Below are 16,365 nucleotides of genomic sequence, written 5' to 3' on the forward strand. Positions count from 1 at the left end.
TAAAATAAACAACAAAACCTCGCAGTCCCTGGCGTCATGATGGCGCCGACCACAACTTGGAGGACTTAAAAGTTACGGTGCCTCAAGAGGTAAAGCGAAGCGCCCCTCTGCTCTCTTCACCTCAGTCCCGTCACGGAGACTTTTCTAGCAAAACACCACTCTGGTGCATGACAGCAAGGGAAGCGTTCTGTCTCCGAAGCACCTCTCTTCCCCTCTCAGTTTGCATAACTGTGATATACCTCTTCCTTATATGTGTATATATATATATATATATATATAGACATATATAGACATATATATAGACACATTTTTTTCCCGTTTTCTTTCTTTTCTTTCCACAGCACCCCCTCTTCACGTTCCCCCCTCCCTGCTGCATCCCTAGTCCCCGGGCGGGGTTGCTAAGGAAACGGCCGCTTGGCAACGCGCGTGAGCCCAGGGGCCGCCGACCGCCGCTGCGCCCCGCGCTGCTTCTGCCGCTGCTGCTGCCGCGATTGCAGCCGCCGCCGTCGCCGCTCGCCCTGCCTCCGCCGCCGCCGCGCCTCCTCCCTCACTCGCCGGCGCGCTCGCCTCCTCGTTAGATAGTGTGCGAGCCGCCCGAGAATCAGACACACTCCGGACTCGGCCAAAAGCAACCGAGAGGAGGTGTAGTGTGGTGCCAGGGGGTGGGAGGGGAGGGAGGGAGGGAAAACAAGCAGGAGGAGGAGGGGAGGCAAGAAAAAGAGAAACAACACCGAACAACTAGAAGGGGAAAAAAAAAAGAAAGAAAAGAAACCCACCCGCCCAACAAAAAAAATTTTTGAGAGAAAAAAAAAAAAGGAAAAAAAATCCTGTGGCGCGCCGCCTGGTTCCCGGGAAGACTCGCCAGCACCAGGGGGTAGGGGAGTGCGAGCTGAAAGCTGCTGGAGAGTGAGCAGCCCTAGCAGGGATGGACATGATGCTGTTGGTGCAGGGTGCTTGTTGCTCGAACCAGTGGCTGGCGGCGGTGCTCCTCAGCCTGTGCTGCCTGCTACCCTCCTGCGTCCCGGCTGGACAGAGTGTGGACTTCCCCTGGGCGGCTGTGGACAACATGATGGTCAGAAAAGGGGACACGGCGGTGCTTAGGTAGGGAGAACGGCGTGCTTTTCGTACTTGTCTCAGTCTGTCTTTCTGTCTCTCCACCTTTCTTGTCTTCTTTTAAACCGAGTAATGCTGTTGGTGGTGATCACTGTTGAAAGACCGCGGTCTCGGGATATCCAGGTACTGATTCTGCCCGGAGCCCTGGCCCCTGTACCCTGGGGCAGGTAGCACACCGGACTCAGGGTGCCGAAGCACTTTGCCAGAACGCCAAGTAGCCTGGGATGAGTGAAGTATAAGGTTTAGGAGGGGCAGATGCCCCTTGGAAACTCAATTCACAAGGTCTCTGGTTTACTGTCAGGGGGTACTCTTGGAGAGTCTGACAAGTTTATCAGGTTTGTTTCTATTTACTCCAGGCGGAGTGACTTTTTCCAACGCTGGCTCCCTGCTCCCATTTATTTTCCCTCTCCCTTGGACACTTAGGCTCAATTTCTCCCTTTGCAGTTTTCTTTTCTTTCTTCTCACCGCATTCTCCCTTTTCTTTTTTTCTCCCTTCATTTTTCCCCCTCCACTTTCCCCCTCCTTCTTACTCTTTTCCTTCCATTGCCTCTTTTCATACCTTTTCTATTTTCTATTTTCCCTCCCTTTTCTATTTTCTCCTCCTGTTCTCTCCTCTTTATCTCCACCACTCTACTTTCTGATCATCTGATTTAACCCACTTTCCTCCATTCTTTACCTTTCTCCATTCCCCATTTTTCCTCTTTATTAATGTCCCTATTCTGTGATTTATCTCTCTCTCTTTAACTCTCATTTCTCATCTCTTTCCCCATATCCCTTCCCATCCATGTCACACACACGTTATGTTCCCTATAACCCCTTCCAGAACTGTTTCCTCACCCTCACAAATCTCTTTTTCTTAAACACACTCCCTCACCTACGCTGTTTCTCATCCTCACACATGTTGGCACTTCCGTGCTCTAACAACCACTCTCACATTCAGATTCTCTTTTACTGTTTAAAAGGCACATACTCCTTCACTGTTCCACATGCGATCACTCACACATGTGTCCACACAGTGTCTCTCCTCTTTTCCTTTCTCTCTTTCTCTATCCCTTCGTCCTTCCCTCTTTCCTCCCTTTTTCCATCTTAAGTTTTGTTTCTTTTTCTCACTCATCCTTCTTCCCTTCTTTTCCCTAAGCTTGAGCATTGAAATGTTTTATCATTAATGAACATCCATAGCTTAATTTTACCTGTAAGCAACACTGCAGGCTGAGCTTCTGGAAACATTTTCTCCTGTGAAGATATAAATTGATGATCAACAGTGCTTAGATCTAAACAAGGCTAAACACCCTTATTCTTTCAGTGCCCATTGCCCTCCCTTCTCCCCATGACACCCTCACCTGACATACATCTCAAATCTCCCTGAAAGATCTTCTTTCTCTCCACTGGGTGGTAGTTGGCTTATAAGTGTAGATTGCACAAAATCGGTATACCTGGCATGTCTAAGGTGAAAGAGAGTAGGATATGTTTTCATTTGAAACATACAATATATTTCAAGCTGAATGATCTGGAATCTGGGTGTGGTATATGATTTACACCTCCTGAAACATGCTTATAAGTCCAAATTCATGGGGAATACTATTACAGTTTCTAATGTACACTAATAACATGCTTTTATAATATATGCTATCTACTGTAAACACAAAATGCCACTGATGTATACAAAAGTAAATAATTTGTTATAATTTAGTAAAGCACCTTTTCATTGTTGGTAAAAGCAGTGAACTTTTGGTCACACAGAGGATGTAAATTAACCCTTATTCATGTTCTTTGCATTAGTTTGTTTTGGAAGTTTAAACAACAGTGGTGAGGACAAGAAGCAGTATCTTTAGAGGCTGCAAACACATATCATAGGAGCTGCAATCTATATGTTTGTAGTCGCATATTGCTTCTTTGTAATGAGCAGTAACATTTTCAATATAAAGGACTTGAAAGACTACTTGTCTTTCAATGATATATCTTAGGCATTTTGTTTCTAATGAACAATCTGGTCAACACTATGGCTAATTAAAACAGCTGAACCCACAATCTGCTTCTAGGAGACCTATGTTTTAGTTCACTCGTTGCTTCCAATAGTGAAGCTTCTCTAACTAGTGGCAACACAACCTTTCCAGTGTTTTTGGTTTGGTGCAGTCCTTGTTTACTTGCGTGCACTGTACCTCATCCCTTTATATGCTATATCCTGAGCTTTCTAATATCTTAGTTTAGGGAACTTTTGACTTTTAAACTTTTAAAGAATAGAATCTCTGTCTTTTCTGAATGATGTTTCTAACCAATTAGAGGGTTTTTTTTTTTAAATAAGCAGAATCTTTACTTGTTGTCTGAAACATCTGATCTGCATTACTTTTTACCCAAAGTAATTTGCTTACAGTAATTCTAGAATTCTCTTGGGAGTACCCCAGTTTTGATCTTTTTACGTTGTCCACAGGTTTTAAACACTTTTAACATATATTTTCATGAGAAATCTCTCTGTTTAAAACAATGGTAAATTTTGTCAGTTATTTTTCTTGACTCTTCTGGTACTTGCTCTGTGCATAGACCAGTACAGACAGAGCTTAAAGACTAAGTAAGTGAAAGGTGACAAGTTTTTCATCAGAAGTAATGTCACAGAGTTATATTTTATGTTTTCACTTTGGATACTTGGAATTGTATTTGATGTCATTTTCTAATTCATTAGAAAACAATTGTCCCTCAAACACATACGCCCTCAGACCAAAGTACGGAAACCTAGCACTTGAGAGAACACTTCACTGAATTACATGATACCACTTACTAAGCTTTACACATTATGCTCTATTTTTAATGTAATACACATTTCTCAAAATGTCTGTAATAAAAAGCGAATAATGGCATAACAGTTATCAAATAACTTTAAGTGCTAAAGGCCTGAAAGTGCAAACATGTCAGTCAGTGACTCTGTTGCTTGTGGTTACATTAATGAAACAGAAGTTTAAAGGTCAAATGATACATTTATATCTCCTAAATGCCAGAATGTCTGATTTAGAGAAAAGAATCAAGAAAAGCAAAACTTTCAGTAAGTGGTGTTATCATGCAGAAGGAAATTCACTCTGCGATCCACTAAGTATAATGTCATTTCGTAAATCAACTTCTCTGTTTAGCTCAAATGGAGGACTTATAATGAAATTCCATTTAATAATTTCAGCATTCTTGTCATTTTAACTTTGCCTTTTAAGGTTAGTGAAGCAATACGTTAAATGTCAAAATGTCCCTTACTTCTAATAATGATATTCACTGATACATCGCTGAAGGGTTCACTTGAGCTATTTGGACATTCTTGATAAAGTCTTTAATGATACATCTATTCAATGTAGTAACATTTGATACTACCCTTTCTTAAACTTTAAATAAATGCACGGATATCTAGAGTACATTGTAATTTGCTACAAATACAAATTAATGTTCTCATTAACTTATTAGATACTAGATTGCTACAACATTTAATACTTACTGGTATTTTATGCTTAACAGAACTTGTTAATCTGTATATGGAGAAATTAACTTTTTCTCTAGTTTTAAAATTCCATTTTGTAATACTTGGAAAATCTGAGTTAATGTTTCATGAGGTTACATAGCAAAGAATAGGAGATGCTGGAACCATATCAGTCATGCTTCAGGACCTAGTGTTTCTAGACCTGGAAAATCAAAGAGAGCATAACTCTGCTCTGGTTCAATACATAAATTTCAGATGACTTTAAAAAAATAATTTTTCAGTTACTTTAATGTGAATGAGGTGCTTTATCCTTATCCTATTAACAAATATGTTAACATATACAAAATGTTTAACGTTCTTTGGAAGAAATACACGGAGTATCCTCATTTATATCCTCCCAGTGCCTGAACATTTTTAAAAAGACATGTCATTTTCAAGGTAATTCTTTCAATCTGTTTCTTCTTCAACTCTTCTATGAATTTTGTACATTTTAAGCCGCCTCTTTGATACGAATTCAAAATATCCTATTCTCTGCTTGTCATGCTTTAATCTAAGGGAGAAAGAGAGATTCTTTTCTTAAATGTGATATCTTCTTTTACCTTAGCAAAGTTGAACATAACTTTGTCATTTTAATGCAGCAGATTTGAATGGAAATTACATGAGATCCTAATAATGATATTATAATATGATGGAAGGCTTTTGCTATAAGCACAGAACACAGAACTTGTTTACCCAGAAGAGATTTCCATTGAAAGCCACAAAACTTTTACAAGTAGATTTATAAATGGATATGGCACACATTTATTACTTCTCAGCCTATTTTTCCAATATGTTTGGCTTTTGATTAGACTGCATTAATTATTTTGGTTGAAATGCATGCTATTGAATATAAGAAAGTAAATGATATATATATGAGAATGAGAAACTACCAATAGAAATAGAAATCGATTTACTATACTTTTGGAATATCATTGAAGAGTCTCTTCAGTGAGTCTTTTCAGACTCATCTGTTGAGTCATTCCATTTATTGTTGCAGCACAGCTTTCAAATATACTGTTCAACTGTGTAGGCACTTTCAACTTAGAACATTAAGGCATTACTTAAAAACCAGTATGCTTATAAAATTGTCTTATTGAACAAATATTTTAAAAAATCTGAGTTTTTCCTCTCTTTTAAAAAAAAAGAAGGGATAATAGACTGTCATACTGAGTCAGTTTGGAAAAAAAACATGTTCTAGATTGTGGAATAAAATGCTACAAGTTTACTTGTAGTGGTTTGCAGAATTGTTTTATTAGCTTGACACATTACTTGGTATATTAATATACAATCATTTATTATATTAAAAAACAGCATAGTATTTTAACATTTTCTAGTTAAGGTTATATTTGTCCAGTCTTTTTAGCTCAAAGGGCCGATAAGCCCATATGGTTGTATAAACCTTTGAACACAAGCATGTTAATTAACTCCTTATTTTAGATAGATTGGATTTACAATTAAATAGATCCATGAAATAAGTTAATTCTGCAATACCTGACTTTTGAAAAGTTTGGAGAAATGTTCATATCCTGTACATGACAGTTCTGGGCCTGATTGACCAGATCCAACCTTCGTCCTTCTGCTCTGCTGTGCTGTTGGAGGTAGACAGAGGAGCTAATCCCCAAGCTGCATTTACCAGTTGGCCATGTCAGCTGTCTTCAGGCAGTGGTTCACCAACAGATGGTAGTTTTGAGAGAAGGGAGGACACAGTGAGTGAGAGGCCAAGCTGTTCCTCCCCTCCTTCATTGCTTTGGGCAAAGTTCAGCAGGACCTGCATCTCCCGCTGGAACCTCTTTATTTCATCTTCTTCTGTGAGATGACTGGCTCTTGGTCTCCTGTATGCTCCCTTACCATTTGTGCTTCAGCCCGAAGAGTAGCAGTGGCTTCTGCAGTTCTACCTGCGGGGTTGTCTGTCACCTGTTCCACTTCTCAGCTTTTCCATCGGCTTTGTAGTCACTGCTGTGCATTAAATTCCTCCAGAATTGCTTACGTTTTGCTGGTAGAATTCCAACTGATACATAGTGAAAAGTAATGGTGTCAGTGATTTTAATTATATTTGAATGAATGACTACTTTGTCCATGGCAACATTCTTGTTGCTTCCTAGCACTGGGTTTAATAGTTGTTTAAGGAGACAGGTATAGAAGTTAAACCATAACAACACTAGGGCATGTTGCAAAGAAGAAAGACGGCTATTTGGGGTATTGTCCACGCTCAGATTATCAGGAGCACAATAAACCAATGGTATAAATATTTAATTAAATATATGATTGAATACGTAATTTCAGTAGAAAAATATAAACATGCTATGTGTGGGAAAATAGAGATGTTGATGAATATAAATTGGTAAGAATCAATAGTTCTGTATCTTTAAAAAATTTTTTTTTGACTGAGCAAGAGAACCAGGGCTAAACTCTGCTTGTGGATATGTGATCAAAAATGCTGAGATAATTCCTACAGTGTTGACTATTGGAATCAATAGGAATTAAAGGCCTTTCTTTCATGAAGCTTAATACCTGAAGAGCAAATCAAAGTTTCAAGTTTCTTATGAAGTATATGAACAAAGCACACGACCACTGTAGAAATTAGTCTTTCAAGCCATTTGACTCCTATGTTTGGAAATCACATGACTCTTCTACCATATCCTGTTTGAAATGACATATACCCTAAGACATTATAGTCATCACATCACTAACATGGAAGCGTTATTAATGTGTATTATTTGTTTTTACTCTTCCACTTACCTGAGTATTAAATGAGGTGGTGACCTTCCCCTTAAATTCTTCAGAATACTTTCTGAAAGACACTTATATTGATGTCTGGCTCCAGTATAAACAGGCGGTCACCATAAAGTCACCTTTTGGTGCATTTCTCCACACTTTTGCAGGAAAGATGTTAATTTAAAAGCATCATTAATGCAGAGACCCTCTCTCAAGGATGCTTCACAAAGGATTTCTGACTTTGGAAGGAAGTTGGACATAACTGATTTCTGCAGTTCCGTTCTTCTCAAAGTTTTCTTGATCCATTATAGATTGTTCTGGACACTTTCTATGTATAAGGGAGACTAAAATTTATTGCCCTGTTTTTTCCTAGAGCTTTGTTATTACCTTCTTTTTGGCTTTTATAGAGGAAATTTTAGATTGGATCACATTTTTTTCCCCCAGGCATTTCATGTATTTCAAATTCACTAATGGAAACAAGCTTCCCATACTACTAGAGAGTAGAATCTAGAATTTTTCTACATGGGCATAGTCAGTATCAAATTGGATATTAGTCCACTATATCTAGAAATGTGGGATAATTTACAGGATATTAAAGAAATTCAGTAATAACAAAAAGTGTTCATCTATCTCTAGGGCCTTAATGTAGAACCTTGCATTTATCAGGTCAACATCCTGATGCAATACCCATATTTTTTTTGAGGATTGAAAATGTTTTTTTAATATACAGTGATACATAGGGAAAAGATACCCCACACACGCATACTCAAACACACACTGGAAATTCTGCATAACAAAGTTTTCCAGTATCAATTGGTTAAATTTTCTCAAGGGAGTTAATATTATCAAAATGCCTTTTTGTTTCTTTTTGAGAGAAACATGCAGAGTGTAATAAAAGCAAAATTGCAAAATAAATGAGGGAAATTGAGGGATGATTTCATCTTTGCATGGATTTTGTTTACATTCATTAATTTTAAAATAATGAATTTTTGGAGGGATAGATGAAGGATTAAATGTATTTGTTCTTTAGTTTATTAATTGTTTAACGCTTTAATAGTTGTAATATCTTTAATACTGTTATGGATCTTCCTGCTTATAGTAATTAAGTACTTTTTATTGAATCTATACATCAATAGTCTCTGCCTTAAGTAACTCCTGCAGAAGTCCTAGGAGGTTAAGACCCACACATTGGAATCATTCAGAGTCTTTAAATTGCAGGACACAATCTACTAGAGGGTTTTGAAGAAAATGTACTGGATACTGAAGGTTTTTTTTAAAAATAAAATATATTAAAATAGGATAGAAAGCATTGTTTGTAATAAATAACTATTATTTGATTAAACTTTTATTTTGTGTGTTTGTGTATGTGCTGTGTCAAGATTTTAGATGTATTTCTTACTGTGGATTTCAGCAGGAAAAGTTTGAAGTGCAATGATATAGTTGTAAGATTTTGAGATGTAGTTATAATTTTAAAAAGATCTAAGATTTTAAATTATATAGGAAGGCTTTTTACTCTTTGCAATTTTAATCAGCAGATAACAGGAATGGTTCAAAACAGCAAAATATCTATTGTAACCTTCTTTCTATTTCTACCTAAACTCATGGAGCCTCCTCTTCCTTTCTCCTAAGGTTTCAATTAAATAAAATCAATAAACATACAGAGGTAGAGAGAATTGACTATTTGCTTTGAATGAATAACTCTCAATTGTGACAAGTAGCTACACTCCCCAAACCAGAGAGTAACTTTTGTATCATTCTGACTATCTCCCAGAGGTAGGCCAACAGTACTTTATAAACCACAGGGTATTGATACTTGCTGATGGAATTTTAATGTGGTCATATGGCTTTGATTTATAATGTTGAGGAGGTTATCTATTAGCATAGTGGTTACTAAGCCATATCAAGTTCTGAATCCTGACAGAGGACCTTTGATGCTCTTAAGCATCCAGCTGGCGTGGGAATTGGTCTTTTAATCACTTTCTCTAGGAAAAGGGGAATATAGAAAAAGGAGGAATTTGGCAGTGTTGCTAGCATTAAGTGTTGCTCTTTTGAACAGAAGCCAATACATTATAGTTTTCGGAGAGCTGGTAATTTGTTCCATTTAAGGAAGATGTTTATAACCCTTTTTGGTCCAGAACTAAACTGTTCTTTTCTGAATTTCACTAAGTTGTTTGGACATAGGTTTAGTGCCCATGCTTATGCTACAAGATAGGATTCTTTAAAACTAGAGCAAGTGCCATAAAGTATTGAAAGATTTTAGGCTGTTTAAAGGCCAGTGGGAAAAAATGTGTTCTGTTGTCTTCAGAAACCTCTTTTCTCTCAGGCAACTAAATTAAATTTAGAGAGATTAAAAGGATTTAAGAGATACTGTGAACATATGATCTGTAATCAGAAGGCAGAAGCATACTGTTTGTTGTCTCCATCACATCACGTACTATTGTATAAGGATATTAAATGAATAAATCAAAGGGATCATAAAGTTTTCTTAATATTATAGATATAATATTTCTTACAGGAGATTCTATTTAGATTTGTTTGATTTGAAACAAATTTTCAAATTAATATCTTGGTAATTGATCGGCAAAATAGAAAATGGCATCTCTACTACTGCACATATTGCTGACACATTATTAGTGCCCAACATCTGAATGTTAAGTGAAGGACTTGAAGGAGAGAGGGAGCAAGGGAGTGAGGACGAAAGAGAGGGAGGAAAGTATATTAGGACCTATGAGTGACTTCTAACAAATTACATAAAACTTTGGATCACTGGGATATATAAAACTAAGCCTACATTGTGCTACATGGAATAATTACAATAAAAAAGGAATACATTTTAGTTCATATAGTTTATTAAATAATTGGAATAATTCTAAACCTACATCCTTCCCATGATGAAGTTATATACATCGTACAAGTTGAAGTTCTAAGAAAGTATTTTACACTCAAGTCTATGTCTTCCCTCCAAGTTACTAGTTCATTTGTGTTTATTTTACAAAGTAGATAATAGCTTTATACCTTGACCTGCAGTGGGATCAGGGACTAATTTTTGGGAATATATGCATAAAAAGAAATTGTATATAAATCTTTGAGTAACTGCTCACCTGTCTTCTTGATCATAAGTCACTGATCATTTTTCTTGCTCATGTACCAGTAATACAAAATAAGATATAAAGAGTTACTTTGGTTTATGCACAGAGTTTGTCTTCCATTGTATTTGTTTAGTTGCTGTGTAACCCATCATGCCTTGAGGTGTGCAGAATGGAACTGATGAGAGTTTGAATACTTACTTCTCTGTTTACTGGCTGTGTGACCTTGAACAAATGCCTTAACCTCACTTAGTACCTAGTAGAACAATTTGGATTATATGAGATAATGTGTGTAAAATGCTAATGCATTATCTACCGTAAAGTAAGAACTACATTTATATTAGCTAATGATTTTTTTCCTGCTTTTCTTTTCCTAATTTGAATCTGAAATTTGTTGGCACCATGTATTGATATGGGTATATTTTTCTGCATTTAAATCATTATTCTGATTGTATGTAAACCCACTTCAGAGTATTCATTGGGCATATATTTTTGTTGTTATTTTGTTAAAGTAACACTTAAGTAGAACCCTGTGATGTCAGATGGTGAGTTGAACTGTGGTTCGACAGAAGACTGTGGGGAAAATTGAAACAGAGATGTTTACTTCTCACAGATCTTGGAAGAAGTACGTGGCATACCTACAGAGGCCACACAGGGAGGTCAAGGCAGGATGCTTGCAGAGAAATCATCAGGACCTGGGGTAATGACTTCATTAGGGTCCAGGTGGGGTGCTTTGGGTACCCTGGCAAAGGCCGGATTAGTCAATTCAAACCAAAAAGAGTGGGGTTTTATCTAAGGGACACACAAGGGGAAAGCACACATGGGGAGTCGGGGAGAATGTTGCCTACAAGGACTGCTGGGAAAGTGGTTTCGGGAACTTTATTTGCTTGTGAGTCTTCCCAGTTATTTAGGACAAGCAAGCTTTGGCTGGAGTGGCTAACGTCAGTTCAAAGTCCATTCAGCCCACTTGGCCACACAAAATGGATGTCCACGTAGCAACAGCATGGAGTCATTTAGCTAAACTCTTGACAGTTTATATTTTAAAGATTCTATTTAATGGACATACTTGTATTTGTTGATGTTGTTGAGCCCAACAAGCAAAGTGAGATGACTCCAAATCTGGAAGTAGAAACACACCAAAAGAGGTTTTAGCTATTAGGGTGCAGACCCAGAGCACTCAGTATCAGTGGAACCTCAAATTTTATGCTCAATAGGCTGATCGTGATTTGATTCACTTATCAGTGGAAGTAAGAGACCACTGTAATTGGCTGTTCGCATGAAACATCGAGGACAGAAGAAGAAATGGAAAGAGACAGAAAAGAAGAAATAAGGGGGATTAGAAAGTACAATGAGATGGCAGTTGAGGAGTTACAGGGTGAAGATTAACATTTGTGACAGAGTTTAGAATGGAAGAGGTGATAACTGGTGACAACACTGGAATCGTTGAAAAGAGGACTAGAAAAAAAAAAGAGCTATGTATTCTGAATAGGGTAGCAAATAATTATTCAGGATTAAATATGCTCTAATGGCTCCTTAGGACATCTGTATGTTATGCTGAAGGCAGTACAGTTTAGAGCAATCTGTATAGGCACGAACTTTCTGTCTGTATTGCTATTTTATCTATAGACAATAGATTCAGTAGAAGCTTAGAAAATATGACTGCTTGCTATAATTCTGCATATTTGCCAAATGCAGAGCCGAGTGATTTAAGTTCATAATCATGACAGAGCCATCAACATCATGATTCAGATTCATCTAACACATATTGAGTACCTACTATATATGACATATTTTCACAACAATATGCAATGAGATATTTCCAGTTTTATAACCAAGTAAATTCAGGCTTGAAAAGGTAAAGTAAACCTGCCCCAGGTGGAACAGGTAGCGGCTGAGCCAGGGTTAAAATCTAGGTACTTTTATTCCAGGCCCTGTGATTTTATTATCTTGTGTCTCTCACTAAGAAAAGATCGAAACAATTGATATATTTATTGCTTATTCAGCTATTAAACAATTATTCAGCTCCTGATGCATGTCAGTTACTAAGTTGACAATGATTAAAAAAAATCAAGAAGTTGTGTTATATATTTGATGAAAAATGTGAAATTATTTTAAATGAGAATAAGTAGTTAGAATATATTACATAGTTATAAGCGTTTACTAGATGGAAAATAGTGAGTTCTTAAAGCTATAAATACTCTGGAAAAAACAAAGAAACAAAACTCTCATCCCCAAATGATTTTATCCCCAATGGTTGATTAGAAGTTGCTAATAATACAAGAGAAAGAAACAAAAAGAACAGCTTTTGAATGTCATTCATCGTTAGGCATTATGCTTTGGTTACCTCGTTGAATCCTTGCAATGGCCTACAATTTTTTTCTCCTTTATAAGTTGAGAAACAAACGTGTAGAAGATGAATAACTTTCTGAGCTTTAATACAGATAGTAAGTGGCATAACCATTTTTAGGCCTGTGCATCTCCAAAGCCTGTGCTTAATTTTTTAAAGCTGTAATATTTCTTGGAGCTTTTTGTATACTGTAGTCCTTAACAGAAAGGAAAAGAAGTTGTTGCTTGCTATAGTATTCCAAGTCCCCAATTTAACTGAGTACTAATTCTGGTGTAACTATAAACAGCTGACTCAAATTAAATTAGAACCCTCTTTTGACAAGGGTTAGGCATCCTAGAGTCTGAGCACTGTAATTCCCCAAGATAGAGAAGAAAAAAAAAAAAGGTCAGGGACCTACAGAAGATACCTTTATTCCAATTTCATTAAACATGTCAGTAATACGTTATAGAGTCTTATGTTTAATGGCAGTCAGTGGATACAGTGAAACCTGTTGGAATTAGATAGTCTGTCTTTTTCTGATGGCTGGTAGGAGCATGTATAGTTTATAACCTGGTTTAATGAAAACTTGTTTTTATTTCATAGTGTGTAATTTAAAATGTTCTTTAATGTGTTTACATATTTACTTGCTATAGATTTTATGTGTGCACCTAAGAGAAGAGTATATTTCATGATGACTTTTCTTTGGCTACCCAAAGCTTTCCCAATATAGCCCTATTTTTGTCTCATATCATTCAAGAACATTTTCAACCCCATCTAGCCCAATTCTAACTCCTCCTTCTCTGAATTTCTGCACTTTTCCATTTTATAATGTTTATACCATTGATTTCATATTACACTATGTTATCTATTTTGCTTCTGCCAAGGACTGTAATAGCCATTGTCATATATATATATATATATATATATATATTCATATATATATATAATAGTCATTCACATATATTGTTACAAAATTATCACAGAACTTTGGATTTTGCTATTTGTGTAGAATATTTTTACTAACTGCTTGGATACTTGAATTGATTTCTCATTTTCCTGTCTTCTTTCAGGAATTTGCTTTGTATTTTTGATACTCATGGTGTACTTTTTTCCATAGAAGCATGTTCTTTCAGACATTCATCCACCCATTTCTCAACACATGTTTATTGAATCCCTCTCATATGCTAGATACTTTCTATGAGTTTGAGATACAGTGATGATAAGAGACAAGGTCCCTTCTATTGAATTTACATTCTATATCAACCTGTATTCTTAAACAGTGTTGTGTAGTATAAATAATTTATGTCTGACTTTTTACTTCACCAGCTATTATCTCTGTGGTCACAGGCAAGTTATTTGGCTTTTCTGAGACTCAGTTTTCTCATCTCTAAAATAGCTACTCCTATACTTTCCTAAATCCTAGTAATAACCCATGTGACTGTACCCAAAGCGGTGTTGAGCACATACTTGGTGCTCAATGTCAGTGTCTTTTCTTTCTCTCTTCCTCACCCTTCCTTTAATATAGCTGTAACTTCAGGCCAGGACTATCTAGTTAGAGGAATTGTTACATGTTCTATTGTGTTTCCTATGTTCTGTTTGTCCCCTGATAACTTCTGAGGTTCACTTATTTTTAATTCAAGGCAGCTTTCTGATGTTTTGAAAAGTAGAGTTAATCTGAACACATGGTGACTCGCATTCTTTTTGTTTCTATTTCTTGGACTCCTTTTTTCTTCATCTGAGATGCTTTGCTTTCATACTGTCCTCTCTAACACTTTGGTACATGGATTTTCCTCAAAACTTACTGTCAGTTTTTGACATATTCTGAAAGTCCATGAAGAACGTGTTTTCTTCCTCACAATTGCTTCTGCTGGCATCAAAACCTTCTTGTCATCATTATGTGTTTCTCCTAAAATCCTACACTTTTCTCGGTATACTTGTATTTTCATTTTTCTTGGTTGGAATGCTAATATATGTAAGGAGCACATCATAATTATAACTTGCTCCTCTGTTTGATCAACAAAGCAAACAACATTTGAAGTTCTTCTGCAAATAATTCTTCATTGGAATAGCACTCCCATGCTTTAGCCACTTCATTTTCTGAATTATTTTGAGGCTTCTAACCCCAATGGAATGTATGACTGCCCTCTCTAATCTCAATAATTGATGAACTGATTTTCTGACTTCCTGGGCATTAATAAAGAAAAAAACTCTTCATATTTGACATATAAAATAACCTGGTTTTTGGAGACAATATCTAGGCTTTTCTATGTCACCTGGTTTCAAGTAGCATACAATTTGCATGATGTCTATACGGGGAAATCACTAAAATGTAAATTATTGTTAACTTTCTTCATGTATATTAAAATCTCTATTCACCTTTCTTCTCTTATACAAGAATATTGTGCTTTTTCAGTTTTTTTCTAAACCTTTCAATATCTACATCATTTTTCTACTTCCAGCTACCAATGCATGTGCATTTGGGTTGGGCTCTTTAAAAAAGTGTCATATTTCTTTGAATCATTAAAAAAATTGGATCAGGAAATTAATTAAGATTAGGCACCTGTCTATAAAATGGGTTAATGATAGTATCCAAACTATAGGTTATGAGAATTAAATGAGTTAAGATTTGCAAACTCCTTAGCATCATACCCGATATAAAAGAAACAGTAAATTTTAGCTATTATTATTTTTATAAGTATCATTAGCAATAGACCTTCATTAATAATTTAAGGGATTAGCTGACAGCAGCCAAAATCAAGATCCTCTAGTAATGTGCTTACTTCTGTATGTTCCAGCATACTTTAGGGACTCATTTCATTAATTATTCTTCATTTTAGACAGAATGCCTTCTGTGGGACTGTCTTCTCATCAATTTTCCAAAACAACTTTTCAGTAATTTCTAAGTTCTATTCATTTTGGAAATGTACCTTGATGTTTTTTCATGGAGTCTTTATTAATTGCTCAGAATTGAAAAGTTGAAAACAAAATTTGAATACATGGAGATATATATATCCCCAAATTTATATGTACAAAGACATACTTACATGTATGTATTTATACATTTATTCACTTCACAGTTTCGTAAGCCCAAGTATCTGCATTAATGTTGGATTTAACAAAATATGTCTGGTGAACATAAGCATTTCCTTTCTTGTATTGTAGTGATTTATGTATATAAGTTTTATAAAATACCTCTACCCCACTGTAGGCTTTGAGAGGGAAGAATTGTTATCTTACTTGCCCTTGTATCCCCTGGGGCCTGGAGCAGGCTTGGTGAGTAGAACAGTGTTTGTGAAAACGAGTAAATGAATCTACAAAACACTGGTTTTTCACAATAGAGTCCTATGCACATTTGGTTTGTGAATGTATCTACTTATGAAATACATTTGTATTTTTAATCTGTTAACATTGTAGTTTGCTGTTAATTAACATTTTTACACAAGTCCCACCTGGAGTACATGTTAAGGTAAATATGTAACCACACCTCCATTTCTTAGTGTTCATTTTTTGTTATACAGATCACTCACCAGAAATTTTGTGAAGCAGGGGAACATGTTTGCCTTGTAAACAGTACTGCCGTACTCCCAGAAAATATTAATATCAGTAGGATGATAGTGATACCATAACATGGATGG

General features: G+C 36.2%; 1 protein-coding gene across 1 annotated transcript in view; it reads left to right on the forward strand.

Moving 5' to 3' along the window:
• Window positions 1–779: 779 nt before the first annotated feature.
• Window positions 780–16,365, forward strand: part of NEGR1 (neuronal growth regulator 1) — a 769,326-nt gene continuing 753,740 nt past the window's right edge. The window contains exon 1 of the mRNA XM_015240167.3: window positions 780–1,101. Within this exon, the coding sequence (XP_015095653.1) occupies window positions 926–1,101 (176 nt within the window). The 5' untranslated portion in view covers window positions 780–925. The remainder of the gene's footprint in view (window positions 1,102–16,365) is intronic.

The sequence above is a fragment of the Vicugna pacos genome, chromosome 13, assembly GCF_048564905.1.
Source record: "Vicugna pacos chromosome 13, VicPac4, whole genome shotgun sequence".
In the NCBI taxonomy this organism is placed as follows: domain Eukaryota; kingdom Metazoa; phylum Chordata; class Mammalia; order Artiodactyla; family Camelidae; genus Vicugna; species Vicugna pacos.